Source organism: Notolabrus celidotus, chromosome 23 (assembly GCF_009762535.1).
Source record: "Notolabrus celidotus isolate fNotCel1 chromosome 23, fNotCel1.pri, whole genome shotgun sequence".
In the NCBI taxonomy this organism is placed as follows: Eukaryota; Metazoa; Chordata; class Actinopteri; order Labriformes; family Labridae; genus Notolabrus; species Notolabrus celidotus.
Genome location: NC_048294.1, coordinates 1,542,378 through 1,558,130, shown reverse-complemented (window position 1 = coordinate 1,558,130; position 15,753 = coordinate 1,542,378). Strand labels below are relative to the sequence as shown.

Below are 15,753 nucleotides of genomic sequence, written 5' to 3'. Positions count from 1 at the left end.
GTAAAGATCGTCTTCTTTGAATGGGTGTGAATGTGGTTTCCAATGTTTCTGCAGCCAGCCTCTAGTGGACACTGGAGGAACTGCAGTATTCAGCACTTCCTCATCGGCTTCATATTTTAAGACTGGAGGATTCAGCTTTCTTTTAATTTAAGGGTGTATTGCGATTATTCACATTTTTTAAGCACAAGTTTCAAATTCCATTATTTGGTATTTTAAAACAGTTTATCACAATTTTTTTCTATCAGCTGGGTCTGAGGCGACTTGCTTAGACTGCTACCTCCACGATCCGACCCCGGTTAAGAGAAAGAAAATGGATGGAGGCATGGTCTTTGGTGATCTGGAGTAGAGCATGAACCATAGAAAAGTTATCTCCAAACCACTTGATTGGTTTTAACATTTCTCAGGTTTATTAAACTGAAGGATTTGCTGCTTTTCTTTGACCTTTATGAAAAATTGAAGAAGAATGTTTGGAATCAGGACCAGTAGCTGAACCATACAAGCCGGTCAAAGACGTCACTTTGGGCTTTGAGCACCTTTCACACGATAGAAGCAGATTATACATCAAACAGTCTTTAGTTCAAATGTTCAGTATGAATGATGTAGTCCCACATGTCCTTTTCCCCTTACAGCTCCAAATCTGGCCCCCAAACCCACCACCGGAGTCTCGCCAACGCCTCCCGATCCAAACCCAGCCCCACCCAAACCTTCAGCTGCACCAGCCTTGGCCCCGAAACCTCAAGGACCAACTCCAAGTATTAAACCGCTGACCACGGCTCCATCTCCGGCTCTGAGGAAGGGCTCTGTAAGCCAGACCAAGTCAGAGACTACCCCCGCTGTGAACCCAGATCCTGCTCTGCCTCCTCGGTGAGAAAGAAAGACTTGATCATTTTAATTTAACATAGAAACTATTAAAGGAACTCACCTGACTCCTCCTCTGTCTGTTTTTTTAAGGCCTTCCGGTGTCAAGCTCCTCCCACTTCGTCCTCCACCAATGAAAGCCACTCCTGGTAGGCCTCCTCCCCCTGCGATCAACTCCAGTTCCTCGTCCACTCAGATAACCCCGCCCACATCCAAATCTGACTCCGCCCCCTCCATCTCTGCAGCCACCCAGCCAGTGCCCTCATCACAACCTAATCCTTCTGTATCAGCCAATCAGCAAAAGACTTTAAAGAGAGGACCGCCCCTTCCCCCGCGCCCTAAACCTGGACACCCCCTCTTTAACAGCTACACGGTACGACCACACACACACACACACACTCACACACACACACACACTCACACACACTCATGAAATGCTGCTGTAGACTTCAGCTCTAAGTTGTGTTACTCCTCAGAAACAGGAAGTCCTGATCGTCCTGGATGACCCGACCCCCTCCGAGCCTCCAGCAGGGGAAGGGAGGAGTCAAACCACCGTCACCCCGCTCATCAACCAATCACAGTGTCTCCTGGACCTGGACGACCAACCAGAGCCTCTCCTGGACCAGGACAGCCAATCGAAACCTGGGCTTGAAGACCTCAGCCTGTCAGATTCAAAGGTATTTAAAGAGACAGTCGACGAAGTCTTAATGAGATGCCAAATGTATTTTGGTGTTTGGCGACCTCTGAATTCGAGGGGTCTGTTTTATGTACTTCCTGTTTGAGAGCCTCTTAAATGTGTGTGTGAGTTGTTGTTTATAAATCCTTTAGAGCGTAACAGCTGTGAAAATTTTCAATGATAACTTCCTGTTTCTTCATTTCACCGTTTTGTTTTCATTAGCAGCACTAGATCTCCTCACTTCCTGTCTTTGACACTCGAGCCTACGAGCTGAACAGCGACACCTACAGGCGTGGAGGACAATGTTATCCTATATTTATTAATTATTGGAAAGAAAGGAAGATTTTTAATCAAATTAGTATTGTTAGAATGAACTTTAGTGTTTATATTTTTGGACAACCCTGATGTAATCGGACCCATTTCACAGTTTAGCTCTAAAAACAAACATCTGAATATTCCATATTCACTCCACAGCATTCCTTCTCTCTACGATTCAACTTTGGACGACTGTTTTTTTGTAAAATCCCAAATTACACAAATGCAATAAAATGTTAAAAAGCTCCTCATGGATTAAAAAAGACACTTTTTGCAACTCTTTTTATTGATCATATTACACTTTTTATGCATCAATCTGTAAATATCGGAGTACACTAAGTATCAAAAATCATCCAGGAGTGAAAACAAACCATCAAATGTCAGGTTTGATTCATAAATCTCATTTTATCAGGCTGTGAAATGTTAAATTTATTATTTTGAAGATATTTTCATGAGTCAGATTTTGAGACCTTAGAAGGAAAAAGGAGCTGGCCCTACAGCGAGCGACTAGCTGACCTGAAGTATTGATTTTTATACTTAAATGATAATTCTGTTTCCTTTTGTCATCCAGTCCATTATTCCCGTTCAGCCGACTGAGCAGAAAGAACAGCCGGACCCTCCCCTCGTCAGGTCAGAACCACGACTCAAATCCACTTAACACCAGAAACAAACGACGTCAACAAGAACCGATGTATTTATCCTGCGTCTGATCTTTCAGCGGCCCTCGCTGCGTCGCTCTGTTCGACTATGAGGGAGAAGAAGAAGACGAGCTCACCTTCTCTCAGGGTGATGTCATCGCCCTCCTGGAGCTGATTGGACAGGAGTGGGGGCGGGGCCAGATCCACGGACGGATCGGAATTTTCCCGCTGAACTTCGCCGAGGTCGTTGAGCCGCCACAGGAAGTGGAAACGACGAAACCGGCGCCGGACGCTCCGGAGAAAGAGACGACTGCTGAGACAAAAGGTTTTTACGACTTAAGTTTTAACATTTTATTTCAGATTTCAAAGATGATTTAAACGGATTGTGTTTTCTTTGAAGTACATAAGAATTTTTAATTCTAGTAATCTCTCGTGACAATATTTATTTTATTTTTAAAATATGATTTTATTTTATTTTGGTATCTCCACTAGGCGGCAGTGTGGATTTGCATATTAGCTAAATATTTAGGATCACGGAGCAACATTTAACATTTAGATTTAACATTAAGATTTAACATTTATATTTGTATTTAGCATTTGGATTTTAGCGTAATATATTTTTCACAACAAAAAGAAGATTAAAAATTTTCCTCAAAATGTGAGAAAAAAGTGACTTTTAAAAATTCACTCGACACTTTTAAGACGTTTTGGAGATAAAAATGGAGACTTTTTTTATTCGGTGTGCACAACTTAACAAACGGCGCCCCATATTATTCCCACTCATTTGTGAATTTAATCTTTAAATATTACTTTTTTCCATAGGCTCCTTTTTTAAAAAAAAAAATAGATATATATATAATTCTATGTTTTTCTATTCTACAATGGCGCTTATATGTTGATGTAATTTCCTCATATTTTGGGTTGGTTTTCTTTGTTGTTTTTTTGTAGCGCTGCCAAAGACATAACAAATTTGAAATAATCAACTTTTATGACAATCTTCAGAAATAGAGGATCTCAATTAGTGAGACTGCCACTTTTCAAGGAGCTGTATGACTCGATTAACTCTTGACTTGCAGGAATTTAACTTTGTTCTGCAGCAGGATGAATATTTGATTATCAGAAGTAAGCTGCAGTAAGATAATGCTCTGAAATGAGCATGAAAAATTAAGGAAGTATGAGTAGAAGTAGAAGTGAGAAGGAAGTTGAGTGTGTGAATTATATGTACAATAAAAACACACAGAGAGAGATATGAATAAAATAAGCAGATTAAATGTGTTCTTTTGTTTTTACAGAACCAGAGACTTCAGAGAAATCAGACTCAGAGGTGAGTGTGTTCCAGATTTCTTGTTTATTAGAAATACATTAAATATTCATAGTTTGTCTCTTTATAATCTCCAGTTATTGACAGGCCTGGTTTGTGTGTGTGTGTGTGTGTGTGTGTGTGTGTGTGTGTGTGTGTGTGTGTGTGTGTGTGTGTGTGTGTGTGTGTGTGTGTGTGTGTGTGTGTGTGTGTGTGTGTTCAGGTGAAAGAGTGGGCTGTGGCTCTGTTCGACTTCCCCGGTCAGACCCCAGAGGACTTGTCCTTCCACAAGGGGGCGCTTATCCAGGTGATGGCGCACGTTGATGCTGAGTGGAGGAGAGGACGGGTGGAGGGGAGAGAGGGGCTTTACCCTGCTGCCTTCACACAGAGCTGCCCGGGTACACACACACACACACACACACACACACACACACAGTTTTGTTTTTCACAGAGAGTGCAGTTCAGTTTTTATGGGATTTTTCTGTAAATGTTAAATTTTGTTCTGATAACATAATTTCCTCTCTCTGTTTCCAGCTCAGCCAATCACAGGCCAGGAGTCAGCACCGAAGGGCGTGGCCAAGTTTGACTTCACAGCAGAGAGCGAGGATGAGCTCACATTAAAGGTGAGTGTGTGTGTGTGTTTGTGTGTGTGTGTGTGTGTGTGTGCGTGTGCGAGTGCGTGTGCATGTGTGTGGGTGTGGGTGTGTGTGGGTGTAAACATTTCCTGTTTAATATGAGGAAGGTTTGATTTTCAGACCAGAGAAATACAATTTTTTTAACTAATTTAATTTAAATAAAAATGAAAATTTAAATTTTGATTTAGGTGGTTTAGTTGTAACTAGTAACTTATTAATTTCATTTTATTAATTTTTAAATGTATTTTTTTCCTTGAAATATTTTTTAAAATTTTAATTATTTTGGTGTTTTCAGTAGTTATTTATTGTATTTTATTCATTAAAAAGAAATCATGAATACAGTTGTTTTATTTTAATAATTTAGGTGGTTCATTTTTAACTTATTTATTAATGTAATTATTTAAACAGAAAAAAATCCTTGAATTATTTTTTTTAATTTTAAAACAGAAAGAAATATTCAACAAATTTCTAAACTTGTATAAATCAAAACATCCTGTTCTTACTGCATAGAAAACAAACATTAAGGTCAATTTTATTCATTAATTTTAGTATTTTATTTGTTTTTGCATATATATTTTATTTTTTTAATTATTTATCATTTACTGACTTATTTTTTTTCTGACTTTTCCAAAACATGAATGAAATAAAATTACTTAAACAGAAAACATTATCAGAAAACTTTAAGCTGGTGCTGAACTCTTGAAACAAAAACCACTCTGTCCTCCTGCAGGTCGGTGACATCATCACTCAGGTGGAGTCCGTGGATGAGCAGTGGATTCTGGGAGTTGCAGGCGGTAAGCGAGGGATCGTGCCTAAGAACTACATTTCCCTTCTTCTCTGATGAAGAAAGAGAAGCTCTCTCTGTGAACAGGTGGGTTTGTTCTTTCTGCACCGGTCTGGGCGTCACAGAGAGTCTGGGGTGTGGGTTCACCTGGACCTGCACATGGACCTGGTCCAGAGTTTCACACACTTTATAAAAACTGTCCAAGAACTTTGTTTGTTTTTTATGGTGCCTAAACGAGAGAAACAGGAAGTGTTTGCTGCCTTAGAGGCGGAGGCAGACTGAAGACGCTATCCCACCTGGACTGGCTCCTTATTCTGGACTCACCTGAGAACTGTCCTGAAACCAGAGTCCTGGAGCTCCTGCAGCTTTTAAGAACAGTTTGATGTGGTTTTGTATGACAGGGTGTAAACCTGCAGTTCTCAATGTAGACAGCAGGCTTTATTCTTTATGACCTTACAGCAGCTGGCCTGTAGGGGGAGCTCTAAGGGTGCTTTCACACTTGGATCATTGGGAGTTGAAACGGATCGTTAGGAATGAAACAAGCAAGACGAGATCTTCCAGAGGAGGAAGTCGAGAAGACGATGAGGTTAGATGAGGAGCTTTATTCTGAAAGGGTCCTGGGTTTTCGGCGGTAATTGGAAGCTGCCTGTTTTTTGTTTTCTTCATGTAAATACGTTTTCGTCACGTTGGAAAGGAAAGTACGTGAAAGTTTAGTCACCATCGAATCCCAGAATGCTTTTTAAGACACTTTAGGAACCTGTAGCTTTTCTTACGTTATTCTTCGTTGCACTCTTTTGCCGATAAAAGTTCTTAAAGAAGAAGAAACGTTTTACATTCCCGTGAGATTAAAGCGTCGTCATGTTTTTGCACAGAGAACACGAGAGCTGATTTTACCTGCTCTGAAGAAATCGGTTGAATCACTGCGGATCACGTCCAAAGAGTTTCAGAGGGACAGGCTCGTCGTCAGCGCGTCATTTTGACTCTAACGAAGGAGGTCGTACGCTTCAGACAACGCTTCAGACAAGAGTCCAGTTATCAGGATTAGTGTTAAGCATCGTTTTCACACGACTCAAAACTACAGAAACTTAAATCTGAGAAGACTGAGCCGCTCGATGTGACCCTGAACGCCTCACGACAGAAGAGGGAAGCTGATTTTACACTCCAATTCGTTCCTGTTCTCTGAAGTTCAGCAGCTTTGAAAGACGATATTTCGTACCGCGCTTTATTTTCACTGTTTTAGTTTTAAAAAAATTTACTTTTTCAAAATGTTGTTTTCCTTTTTTCCGGTCTTTTATTTTGTAGTTCATCTCTAAAACAGCATCTCACACTACAAGACTGAATATAGAGTCGTGCTCATCGCCTGAAACTGTTCCTCTGTGTGTGTGTGTGTGTGTGTGTGTGTGTGTGTGTGTGTGTGTGTGTGTGTCTGACCGTAACACTAATCTGTGTTTGTGAGAAAGACACTCAAAGAGATGTTTTATGTTTAACCGAACATTCCCACTTTTTAATAAACTGAGATTTTTCTGAAACAGAGGAGTCGTCATTTTTGTTTCAAAGATTCTGAAATGTTTCTTTTGTAGTCTTTAATTTTGACTTTCATGCTCCAGGGAGGAACTTCAGGTTTGTGTAGTTTTTGGCGCCCCCCTGTGGACAAAGTGACACTTCTGATCTCTTCAGTTCTTCTTTCATTTTACAGTCAAATGTTTCATTTTGTGATATTTTCTGTTAGAAATGTTTTTTAAAAAAGCTTTTGTCTGCTTCAAACACCAAATATTTTATAAATAGTTGCACTAAGAGTCGATCTTTTAGGTCATAAAGATATTAGCATTATATATAGCTAACTTAAAAATTCCACCAGCTCCCTTTTAATAAGTGAATTATAAATTTGGTAGGGTTTGTGCTTTAAAAATTACATTTTTTTACTTTTTTCCTAAATTAATATTCCTTGAAAAATAACTTTATTTAGGATGAAAATCAATTGCTGTATTAATGAAAAAACAACTTAATAAAAAATTTATAATAATTAAACGTCCGTTTCTTGCTTTTTAATCATAAATTAACAGCTGTATTCCTTGAAAAATAACGTGATATAGAAAGAAAAACATTAACAAAAATAAAAAAAATTGTTGGTTAAATTTTCAAATTGTATTTTTTTTGTTTTTAATCCCTAAATTAATCTCTTTTTTCCTTGAAGAATAATGTTATATAGAAAGAAAAAACTAACAAAAATAAAAATCTGTTTCTTTGAAATTTAAAATTAAGTTTTTTGCCTTTTAATCCCTTTAATGAATATTTGTGTTATTATAAAAAATAACCTTCTAACAAGAAAAACATCCGTTTCTTGCACTTACCCATATATTATGTTTTCCTCGAAAAATAAAAAAATGAAAAATGTTTTTTTAACTAAAACATTTTTTTTGCTTCTTAGCCAGTGAATAAATATATATCTATTCTTTTAAAAAAAATACTTAATTTAGGTCCAAAAAAATAACAAAAATGAATGTATGTCTATTTGAATTACATTTTTTATTTTAATGTCTCCAATTTTGTTTTTATTAAGAAAAAGCCTTAACTTTCAACCTCTGACCAGTCCATGTTTTATGATTCAGCTGTTAATAAATTTTTTTAATTTTTGAAAATAATTTTAAGTACAGTCAACACAATTATAAAACCACAACATGTTAACTTGACGCCACTGCATCAGTTTTTATTTTCACAGTTGAATTCATTTTTCATTCCAAACCAGAGTTTTTAACATTGGCACTCTGATCCTGACAAACATACATGTTTCATTTTAACACACGTCACATTACAGATCATTGTTAGCATTAAAACATGTCTACAACATGTTCTCAAAACACTGTTTGTTCCCCACTCTCCCTCCTCTTCAGCACTGGACTCGTTTTCCTAAAATGGTCTCAAACAGATTCACTTCTTTAACATTTTCAAATACTTATCGTGTGTTTTCTTTATTTTTTCAGGGACGATTTAAAGAATGTTTTTGGTAATGTTCTTTTCTAACGACTGAACTAATGTAGAGATTTAATTCAGGAAAACGAGTCCAGTTTGTTTCTAAATTTCTTATTTAACTACTTATTCAAAGAAGTCTAAAATGAGGCATGATGTGAAATGATTACACGCACACACACACACACACACACACACACACACACACACACACTGACACTGCATTGGAGAAACACACCGAGGGCCTAAAACCTGCAGCCACACCGGGTCACATCGCTCTGAAATCCAACGCTTGCATCAAGTTTTATTAGAAACAGCTGAACCGGATGGATTGTCTTAAAAATGCTCACTTAACTCCATTGAACTGTAAATGAACGGTGCGTTCAAGGTCATAAAACAAAGTCGCAGTTTAAGGGCGTTAAAGGGTTTCCTTTAAAAATGCGTTAATAATTTGACTATCTTTTCTGAATATTTGGTCCTTCACACTTTAAATTTCAATGTTAGATGGCAAAATCTAAGTAACCATTGCATCCAATCAAAGGTACTGCTTCCTCCAACTACAGTCCCTAAAAAAGGGAGTTACTCAACATTAACTAAAGGTAAAGTTTCTGTGAGAAATCCATGAAAAGTTGGTCCAGAAGTGTTTCAGAAAGTGCTTTCACAATGACATAAAACATATAAACCCATTCTAACGTCACTGATGATTGTAACGACACAAAAAAAAAACAGTAAACATTTCAACTCGATGGAAGGATTTCAGTATCTGGTTGACCCGGGTGTGGCTGCTCCGCTAACAGCATGAACAGAAGGCTCCTTTTGGTTTAAAGCAAAGAGAAAAGAATTAAGACGACTGGGTTCAGAGCAGGCATAGAAGGTCAAAGGTCAAGCCACCGATTTGAAGAGTTCTGAAAAGGAACTGAATCTGGTGGGATGGTACGATATGTCGATGATACTTTGATGTTAATATAATTAGCGTGAGCACAGCAACCACTTTGATTTATTAACGTCTGCAAAAACACCATCGTTTATGGGTTTGTGATGTCTCCTAGTGAAGTGCTCGTTCATCTGCTTCTGGTGAGTCTCAGCTTCACTGGAAATAGTAAGTTACACAGAGTTACTTCACCGAAACAGACCCTGATTTCCTTGTAATTTCTTGGAATCAGTTGGTCTTAAGTTTGCTGAAATATGTCGTGTCATTCATCTGTTTCTGGTGAGTCTCAGCTTCACTGTAATATTAAGTTACACAGAGGCTCCACTCTGGCATACTTCAGCTTTGCAGACACAAAAAAGACCCTAATTTCCTTGTAATTTCATGGAATCAGTGGGTCCTAAATTTCCTGAAATATCATATCTTATTCATCTGATTCTGGTGAGTCTCAGCTTCACTGTAAATAGTAAGTCACACAGAGGCTGCAATCTGGCTCACTTCACCGAAACGGACCCTGATTTCCTTGTAATTTCCTGGAATCAGTGGGTCATAAATTTTGCTGAAACATCATGATGTCTCATTTATCTGATTCTGGTGAGTCTCAGCTTTACTGTAAATGGTAAGTTACACAGAAGCTCCACTCTGGCATACTTCAGCAAAAAAAAGACCCAAGAAAATAAGATTTCTCTGTTATTTCTTTGAATCAGTGGGTCTTAAGTTTCCTGAAATATCATGATGTCTCATTCGTCTGATTCTGGTGAGTCTCAGCTTCACTGTTAATAGTAAGTTACACAGAAGCTCCACTCTGGCATACTTCAGCAAAACAGACCCTGATTTTCTTGTGATTTCTTTGAATCAGTGGGTCTTAAGTTTGCTGAAATATCATGATGTCTCATTTATCTGATTCCAGGTGAGTCTCAGCTTCACTGTAAATAGTAAGTCACAAAGAGGCTTCACTCTGGCTTAAAATCAGCGATAAGGACCCGAGAAAGATACAGATTTTCTTGTAACATCTTTGAATCAGTGAGTCTTAAATTTCCTGAAACATCATGATGTCTCATTCATCTGATTCTGGTGAGTCTCAGCTTCACTGTTAATAGTAAGTTACACACAGGCTCTGATCTGGCTTACTTCACTGAAACAGACCCTGATTTCCTTGTAATTTCTTTGAATCAGTGGGTCTTAAATTTCCTGAAACATCATGATGTCTCATTCATCTGATTCTGGTGAGTCTCAGCTTCACTGTAAATAGCAAGGTAATATTGTCAGTGTAGCAAAAGAGGAGAAAATCTTAAATCTGAACAATTCTGATTATTTTGTGACCAATTGTTTTGCAATTTTTCCTTAATTTGACAAAACCAGTTGTATTTTTTCAAAGGTATTTTTGCTAACTCTGTAGCATGTCTCCGCCAAACATCCCCGCCAAACTCTTCATCAGTGGCTCGAGCCCAAAGGTCAAGGCCATGGAAAGGTCGTGCTAAGTTCAAAGGTCAAGGTAAGGTCATAAACACATCATCAGGTCAATGAATTACTCAAAGACATCTGACACTTTTCAAGTATTAAAAAAAAGACCCCTTCTCCTTAATGCAGGCACACACACTTCAACACACACACTTACACACACACATCCTGGACCTCATGTTTCCCACTGTTCATGGTTTTAAGTTAAACATTAACGTTGTGAAATCAAACATCCTCACACACTTATTTACACACACACACGTTTCCTTAAGTGATGCTTATAACCAGTTACATCTACGGACAACATGATGGTGGATGGAGCGATATGATTGGTAGATGACCCACTATGTCACATCCCAGACACATGACCATATAAGGAAAGAGATCCATAGCACGCCAAACAACATTTGCTACCAAATCCATCAGGACCTGGACTCAAAGGTGAGAACTCTTTCGTTACAGTTTCCTTTAAAAACCTTGATTCTGTTTTTTCTGCCTTTCTAGAGGAAGTTTCCGGTGAAAACACATTTTAAATGTCAAAATGTTTCAATGTCGGCGTGGAAAATCTTTTTTTTTTGTCATGAAAATCTTTAGGAAAAGTTTTTTTTGTGTTGACACATCGTCTACGATCGTCTACGATGAGATTCTTTTCATTGAAGTATTTTTTTCTGCTACTGTTTCCCTACTTCACGACTGACTCACACAAACAAACACCAACAGACAGAGTGATATTTACAGTATGTACAACATGTTTGATCCTCCGTTAAACTGCAGGCGGGAGGCGAGGTGGGGGGGGGGCTCAGGGTTTGGACTGAACGCACCCCCTTTGACTCAGTCATACTGCAAGAAGAAACCTCGAAAGGTTCGTTGAGATTGTTCTTAAAATGTGAGGTTTGGAAGTTACTCAGTTTATTTGAGTTACAGTACAAAGTCTGGGAAACAGGGAGAGGATGGTAGTTGGTTTGGAGGAAGTGTCCTTCTGTGGAGTGTGAGGAAAACAAGGCTCATTGTTTTGAGGGTTTTTGTTGGTTTTTACCAAAAACAAAACAGAAATTATTTTTCTGCAGAGGCGGAAAAACACCAAAACAAACATGGCGAGCGCTCCAGGAGAACCAACGCAAATACACTACACTTCCAGATCCAGAATCTGACCCCAAACTGAAGGAAGCAAGTCTTGAAATGTTGCAGCCAGTCACATCAGCATGTCTGTGAGTGGTAATGAAAGCTAAAGTGTTGCTGTCTGTGAAGGTTCTCAGTCATCCAGGTCATGGTAATCCAAAGCTGGATCCGTAAGGCAACTGGACTGGAAGAAATTCTTGAAGACTTTTCACCTCTCCTCCCAAAGGCTTCTTCAGTTCTGACCAGACTGAGGAAGAGCTCGAAGATATAAGCCACTAACAGTCCTGGGTGTGTCCAGGAGTCAAAAAGGGGTCCTAAGTGGGGTCGTTAGCCTAGTCCCTGACAGTTGTTAGTCTAGTTCCTGACAGTCATTAAGTTGATGGGTCAGCTGTGAGTCGTTAGTCTAGTTCCTGACAGTCGTTAGTCTAGTCCCTGACAGTCGTTAGCCTAGTTCCTGACAGTCGTTAGTCTAGTCCATGACAGTCGTTAAGTTGATGGGTCAGCTGTGAGTCGTTAGCCTAGTCCCTGACAGTCGTTAGTCTAGTTCCTGACAGTCGTTAGTCTAGTCCCTGACAGTCGTTAGTCTAGTCCCTGACAGTCGTAAGTCTAGTTCCTGACAGTCGTTAGCCTAGTCCCTGACAGTCGTTAGTCTAGTTCCTGACAGTCGTTAGTCTAGTTCCTGACAGTCGTTAGTCTAGTCCCTGACAGTCGTTAGTCTAGTCCCTGACAGTCGTAAGTCTAGTTCCTGACAGTCGTTAGTCTAGTCCCTGACAGTCGTTAAGTTGATGGGTCAGCTGTGAGTCGTTAGAGTCACGTGGTCTCTGGTGTGAGTATGGTCTTACTTGTTTTGACAGAGAATTCAAAACAGCGTTGTATGTAGGAGACAAATGGTGTCTTAGTCCACCACCAGGTTGTTTGGTTTCACCAATGTTCCCTGCAGTCTGGTCAGAACTGAAGAAGCCTTTTGGAGGAGAGGTGAAACGTCTTCAAGAATTTCTACCAGTCCAGTTGCCTTATGGATCAAGCTCTGGACTAAAGTGTTAGTCCTGTTCTCAAGTCAGCGCCCACATTCTCAGGGCTGCTGAACTGGAGGATGACTAAAGTAGTAGACGAAAGGACCTTTAACCTTGGATATAACAAGGTAATCTACTTCTCCCTCTTCTTTTTTAGCCTGACCCGCTGTGCTAGACAAGCTAGGCTAATGGCCTCCAGCTCAGGCTCTAAGCTTTAAGTGCCTGTAAAGTTAAGTGTAGTGGTTTTCTATCCAACTCTTAGTCAGCAGGATATTTCACCAAATGTCAAACCAATCTCTAATATCATTCTCATTCTTTCCAAAAACCTCTAAAACCCCCAAAACAATGAGTCCCGTCGGTCTGTACAGCCAACGACTCGTACTGAGGAACCTAGGAAAGGAAACAGCTGAGATTTAGGGGAGGAACCATCATCAGCGTAAACAGGCACAAAACTCAAACGTCTTCTGGGACATGTCGGATTGAAGAAAAGACAAACGTCCTTCCGGTCTGTGGACGGAGAGAGCTGGAGAGTGAAAGGCAGGAGAAATGGGATGTTTCCCAGAACAAGTGGAAGACATCCTGATCCCTGTGAGGCGGGACTTCAGAGGAAATAATCCCTAAACCGGAGGGACCGTTTGTTCGTGAGTCACATGGTTAAATCCCTAAAGTGGTTGAGGCCTTTATCAAAGCCTCTTAGTTTATCGTTTAGACCCGAGGTGAGGGCCTTTACAGGGGAACGCTGAGTGATAGAACAGGATGTCCTACAGCACCCTCATGGTGTCCTGGTTCTGATGCAGAGTGTCTTTAAAGCAGCAGTGAGGTGCCTTCATTAGAGAACAGGAAACAGGACTCCTCTGATAGAGCGATAGACGGTCTCACAGATGTTAAACGGGGCTCATAAAAGACGGTCTGAATACTTTCCAGTACAGCAGCAGAGATGAGACTTTAAAGGTCCTCAGCAGGTTGAACGCGGGTCCAGACCAGAGACGAGGACAGCTTCCAGGACATACAAATAATGATGCATCACTTGATTGTTTCCAGTAGAGAGGTAACTGAAGACGAGGAGTCCTGCTCAGATTTCAGTGGATTAAAAACGTCTCTAAACTGAGAAAGGGGGGACTTCCCAGTGAATCAAAAAGTGGAGAGCAGAGTCCAGGTCAGAGACGCAGAACTGGTTTCACTAACTGGCTGTAGACCAGAAGTGCTGGACTTCCAGTTAATTCAGAAAAGTGAGAGGACTGTAAGAATCTTGACCCTGTGTGAGGGAACTTGTTTGGATCCAGTTGACAGAAGAGGACTTCTTCTAGACCAGACATTTTTTTCCCAGTGGATGAAACCCTGTTGATTTCAGGCGGGTGTATGGGACGGTATTTGGTGGCATTGGACTTGTTTGGTTCTTAGTTAACTGAATGGAACCACTTCTGGAACAGAGATATGGGGACTGGTTTGGTTTTCAGACACAAGCATGATTCTGGACTAAAGGTTTGTTTGAGGAACATCTTCTTGACTACATCCAATGAACTTTTTTGGTTTCCTCTAAATCAGAAGAAAGTCCAGACCAGAGTTACTGGACTTGTTTGGGTTCCTGGGGATGAAACCAGACTGGCTCTGGACTTCAGGTACTAACATTTTGTTTCCAGTGAATACAGATGTAGACCAGACCAGATGTATGGGAAGGTTCTTTAAAGGAACTGTGTTTGGGGACTTGTTTGGTTGGGAACTTTTAGTCACACATTAGAATGAAGTTTGGACCAGATTTCAAGCACTGACCCCACACCAAGGAACTGGTCCAGTGTCCAGAAGCAATGAGACACCAGTGGTGAGTAAATTGCAGAGGATTAAACTGGGCTTGTTCTAGACCAGGTCTGGGTGTTTGATTGTGTTCTATTAATAGGAACTTGTTTAGTTTCCATTGGATTGGATTTACCCTACATCGGGGGAACCTTGTTCAGGTTTTGGTATATGACTTGGGAAGTGGTTCAAACCAGAAATCATAGAACTGGTTTGGTTTCCGGTAGAAGAACATTGGTAAGGGGATTTGATTGGATTCTAGTAGATACCACATGATTGGATCTGGTTCAGAAGAACAAGAGGGAACTTGTTTGGATTCTGGGACGAGTATCCACCAGATTAAGGGGGGCTTTGTGGATTTCCAGGGATCTGTTGTGTTTCCAGTTGTCGAACGAGGATTTGTTTCAGACGAGAGGTGACGGAATTTGTTTGGTTTCCAGTATTGGGGAGTCCGGCTCTGGTTCCGGTGCGTCTCCACCGGTTTGGTCTTCGTTGCTGCTCACAGTGTTGGAGTCGGCGGGAGCCTCATCCTTAAGAAACACAAAAATCAAAACCAAGATTTAGTTTGAGAGTAATTTGGATTTACGTGAACAGATATTGACCAAAGAAACTTGAGCTGTAGCTGCAGGCTTGAAAACAATAATTTGACCAACTTGGGTTCAGCATTTGGTGGTCCTCATCCTGACTTTTAGAGCTGGAAGTGACCATATGTGGACAAAGAGGAGTGAGGACCCATCCAGAACTCAGTTATCGGCTAATGCTAGCACGCACTAGATCGACAAGCTGCGTCTGTAATTCATGACGAACAGGACACTCCCTCGTGTCTTGTTGTTTAAGTGAATGCTAACAACTTTGACGTTAGCTTTTATTGACTCTGAATGGAACAAACCACGAGACTTCAGAGTCATGACTGAAGAAATACAGCTAAGGACTGGGGATCATTTCCACCTTTCAGACTTCTTTTAGCAACAAGAGGAGTCGCCCCCTAATGGGCATTAGCGAGAATGCAAGTTTCTACACATAATTCAGATAATTCAAAAAAGACAATTACATTTTTTTTAAAAACTGTCAAATAATAAAAAAAAAAGACGAGAAAAACGAACAATGGAAGGTACATAACAGAAAAGAGAGAAAGTGAAAAAGAGAGAAAAAAAAAAGAAATGATGTTAAAGAAAGGGAAAAAGAAAGAAGTGACTAAAATATAGGGAAAAAGAAACAAAGTAAAAAGAAAGAAAAATAAAAAATGTAGAATAAAAGAAAGAGAGAAA

The 15,753-nt window shown here is 39.9% G+C and overlaps 2 protein-coding genes across 3 annotated transcripts in view; one reads left to right on the top strand and one right to left on the bottom strand.

Annotated features, from left to right (window-relative positions):
- Nucleotides 1-6,735, top strand: part of LOC117807273 (SH3 domain-containing protein 19-like) — a 30,184-nt gene extending 23,449 nt beyond the window's left edge. Inside the window, exons 9-17 of one of the 2 annotated variants that reach the window (XM_034676488.1) lie at nt 630-864; nt 952-1,231; nt 1,335-1,535; nt 2,421-2,479; nt 2,568-2,812; nt 3,780-3,811; nt 4,011-4,185; nt 4,322-4,410; nt 5,153-6,735. In XM_034676488.1, coding sequence (XP_034532379.1) covers nt 630-864; nt 952-1,231; nt 1,335-1,535; nt 2,421-2,479; nt 2,568-2,812; nt 3,780-3,811; nt 4,011-4,185; nt 4,322-4,410; nt 5,153-5,263 — 1,427 coding nt within the window. In that variant the 3' untranslated portion in view covers nt 5,264-6,735. The remainder of the gene's footprint in view (nt 1-629; nt 865-951; nt 1,232-1,334; nt 1,536-2,420; nt 2,480-2,567; nt 2,813-3,779; nt 3,812-4,010; nt 4,186-4,321; nt 4,411-5,152) is intronic. The other variant, XM_034676489.1, reaches the window with a different exon arrangement.
- Nucleotides 6,736-7,895: 1,160 nt separating this feature from the next.
- The window catches only part of LOC117807326 (serine/threonine-protein kinase DCLK2-like), a 33,098-nt gene continuing 25,240 nt past the window's right edge, over nt 7,896-15,753 (bottom strand). Inside the window, exon 16 of the mRNA XM_034676575.1 lies at nt 7,896-15,015. Within this exon, the coding sequence (XP_034532466.1) occupies nt 14,890-15,015 (126 nt within the window). The 3' untranslated portion in view covers nt 7,896-14,889. The remainder of the gene's footprint in view (nt 15,016-15,753) is intronic.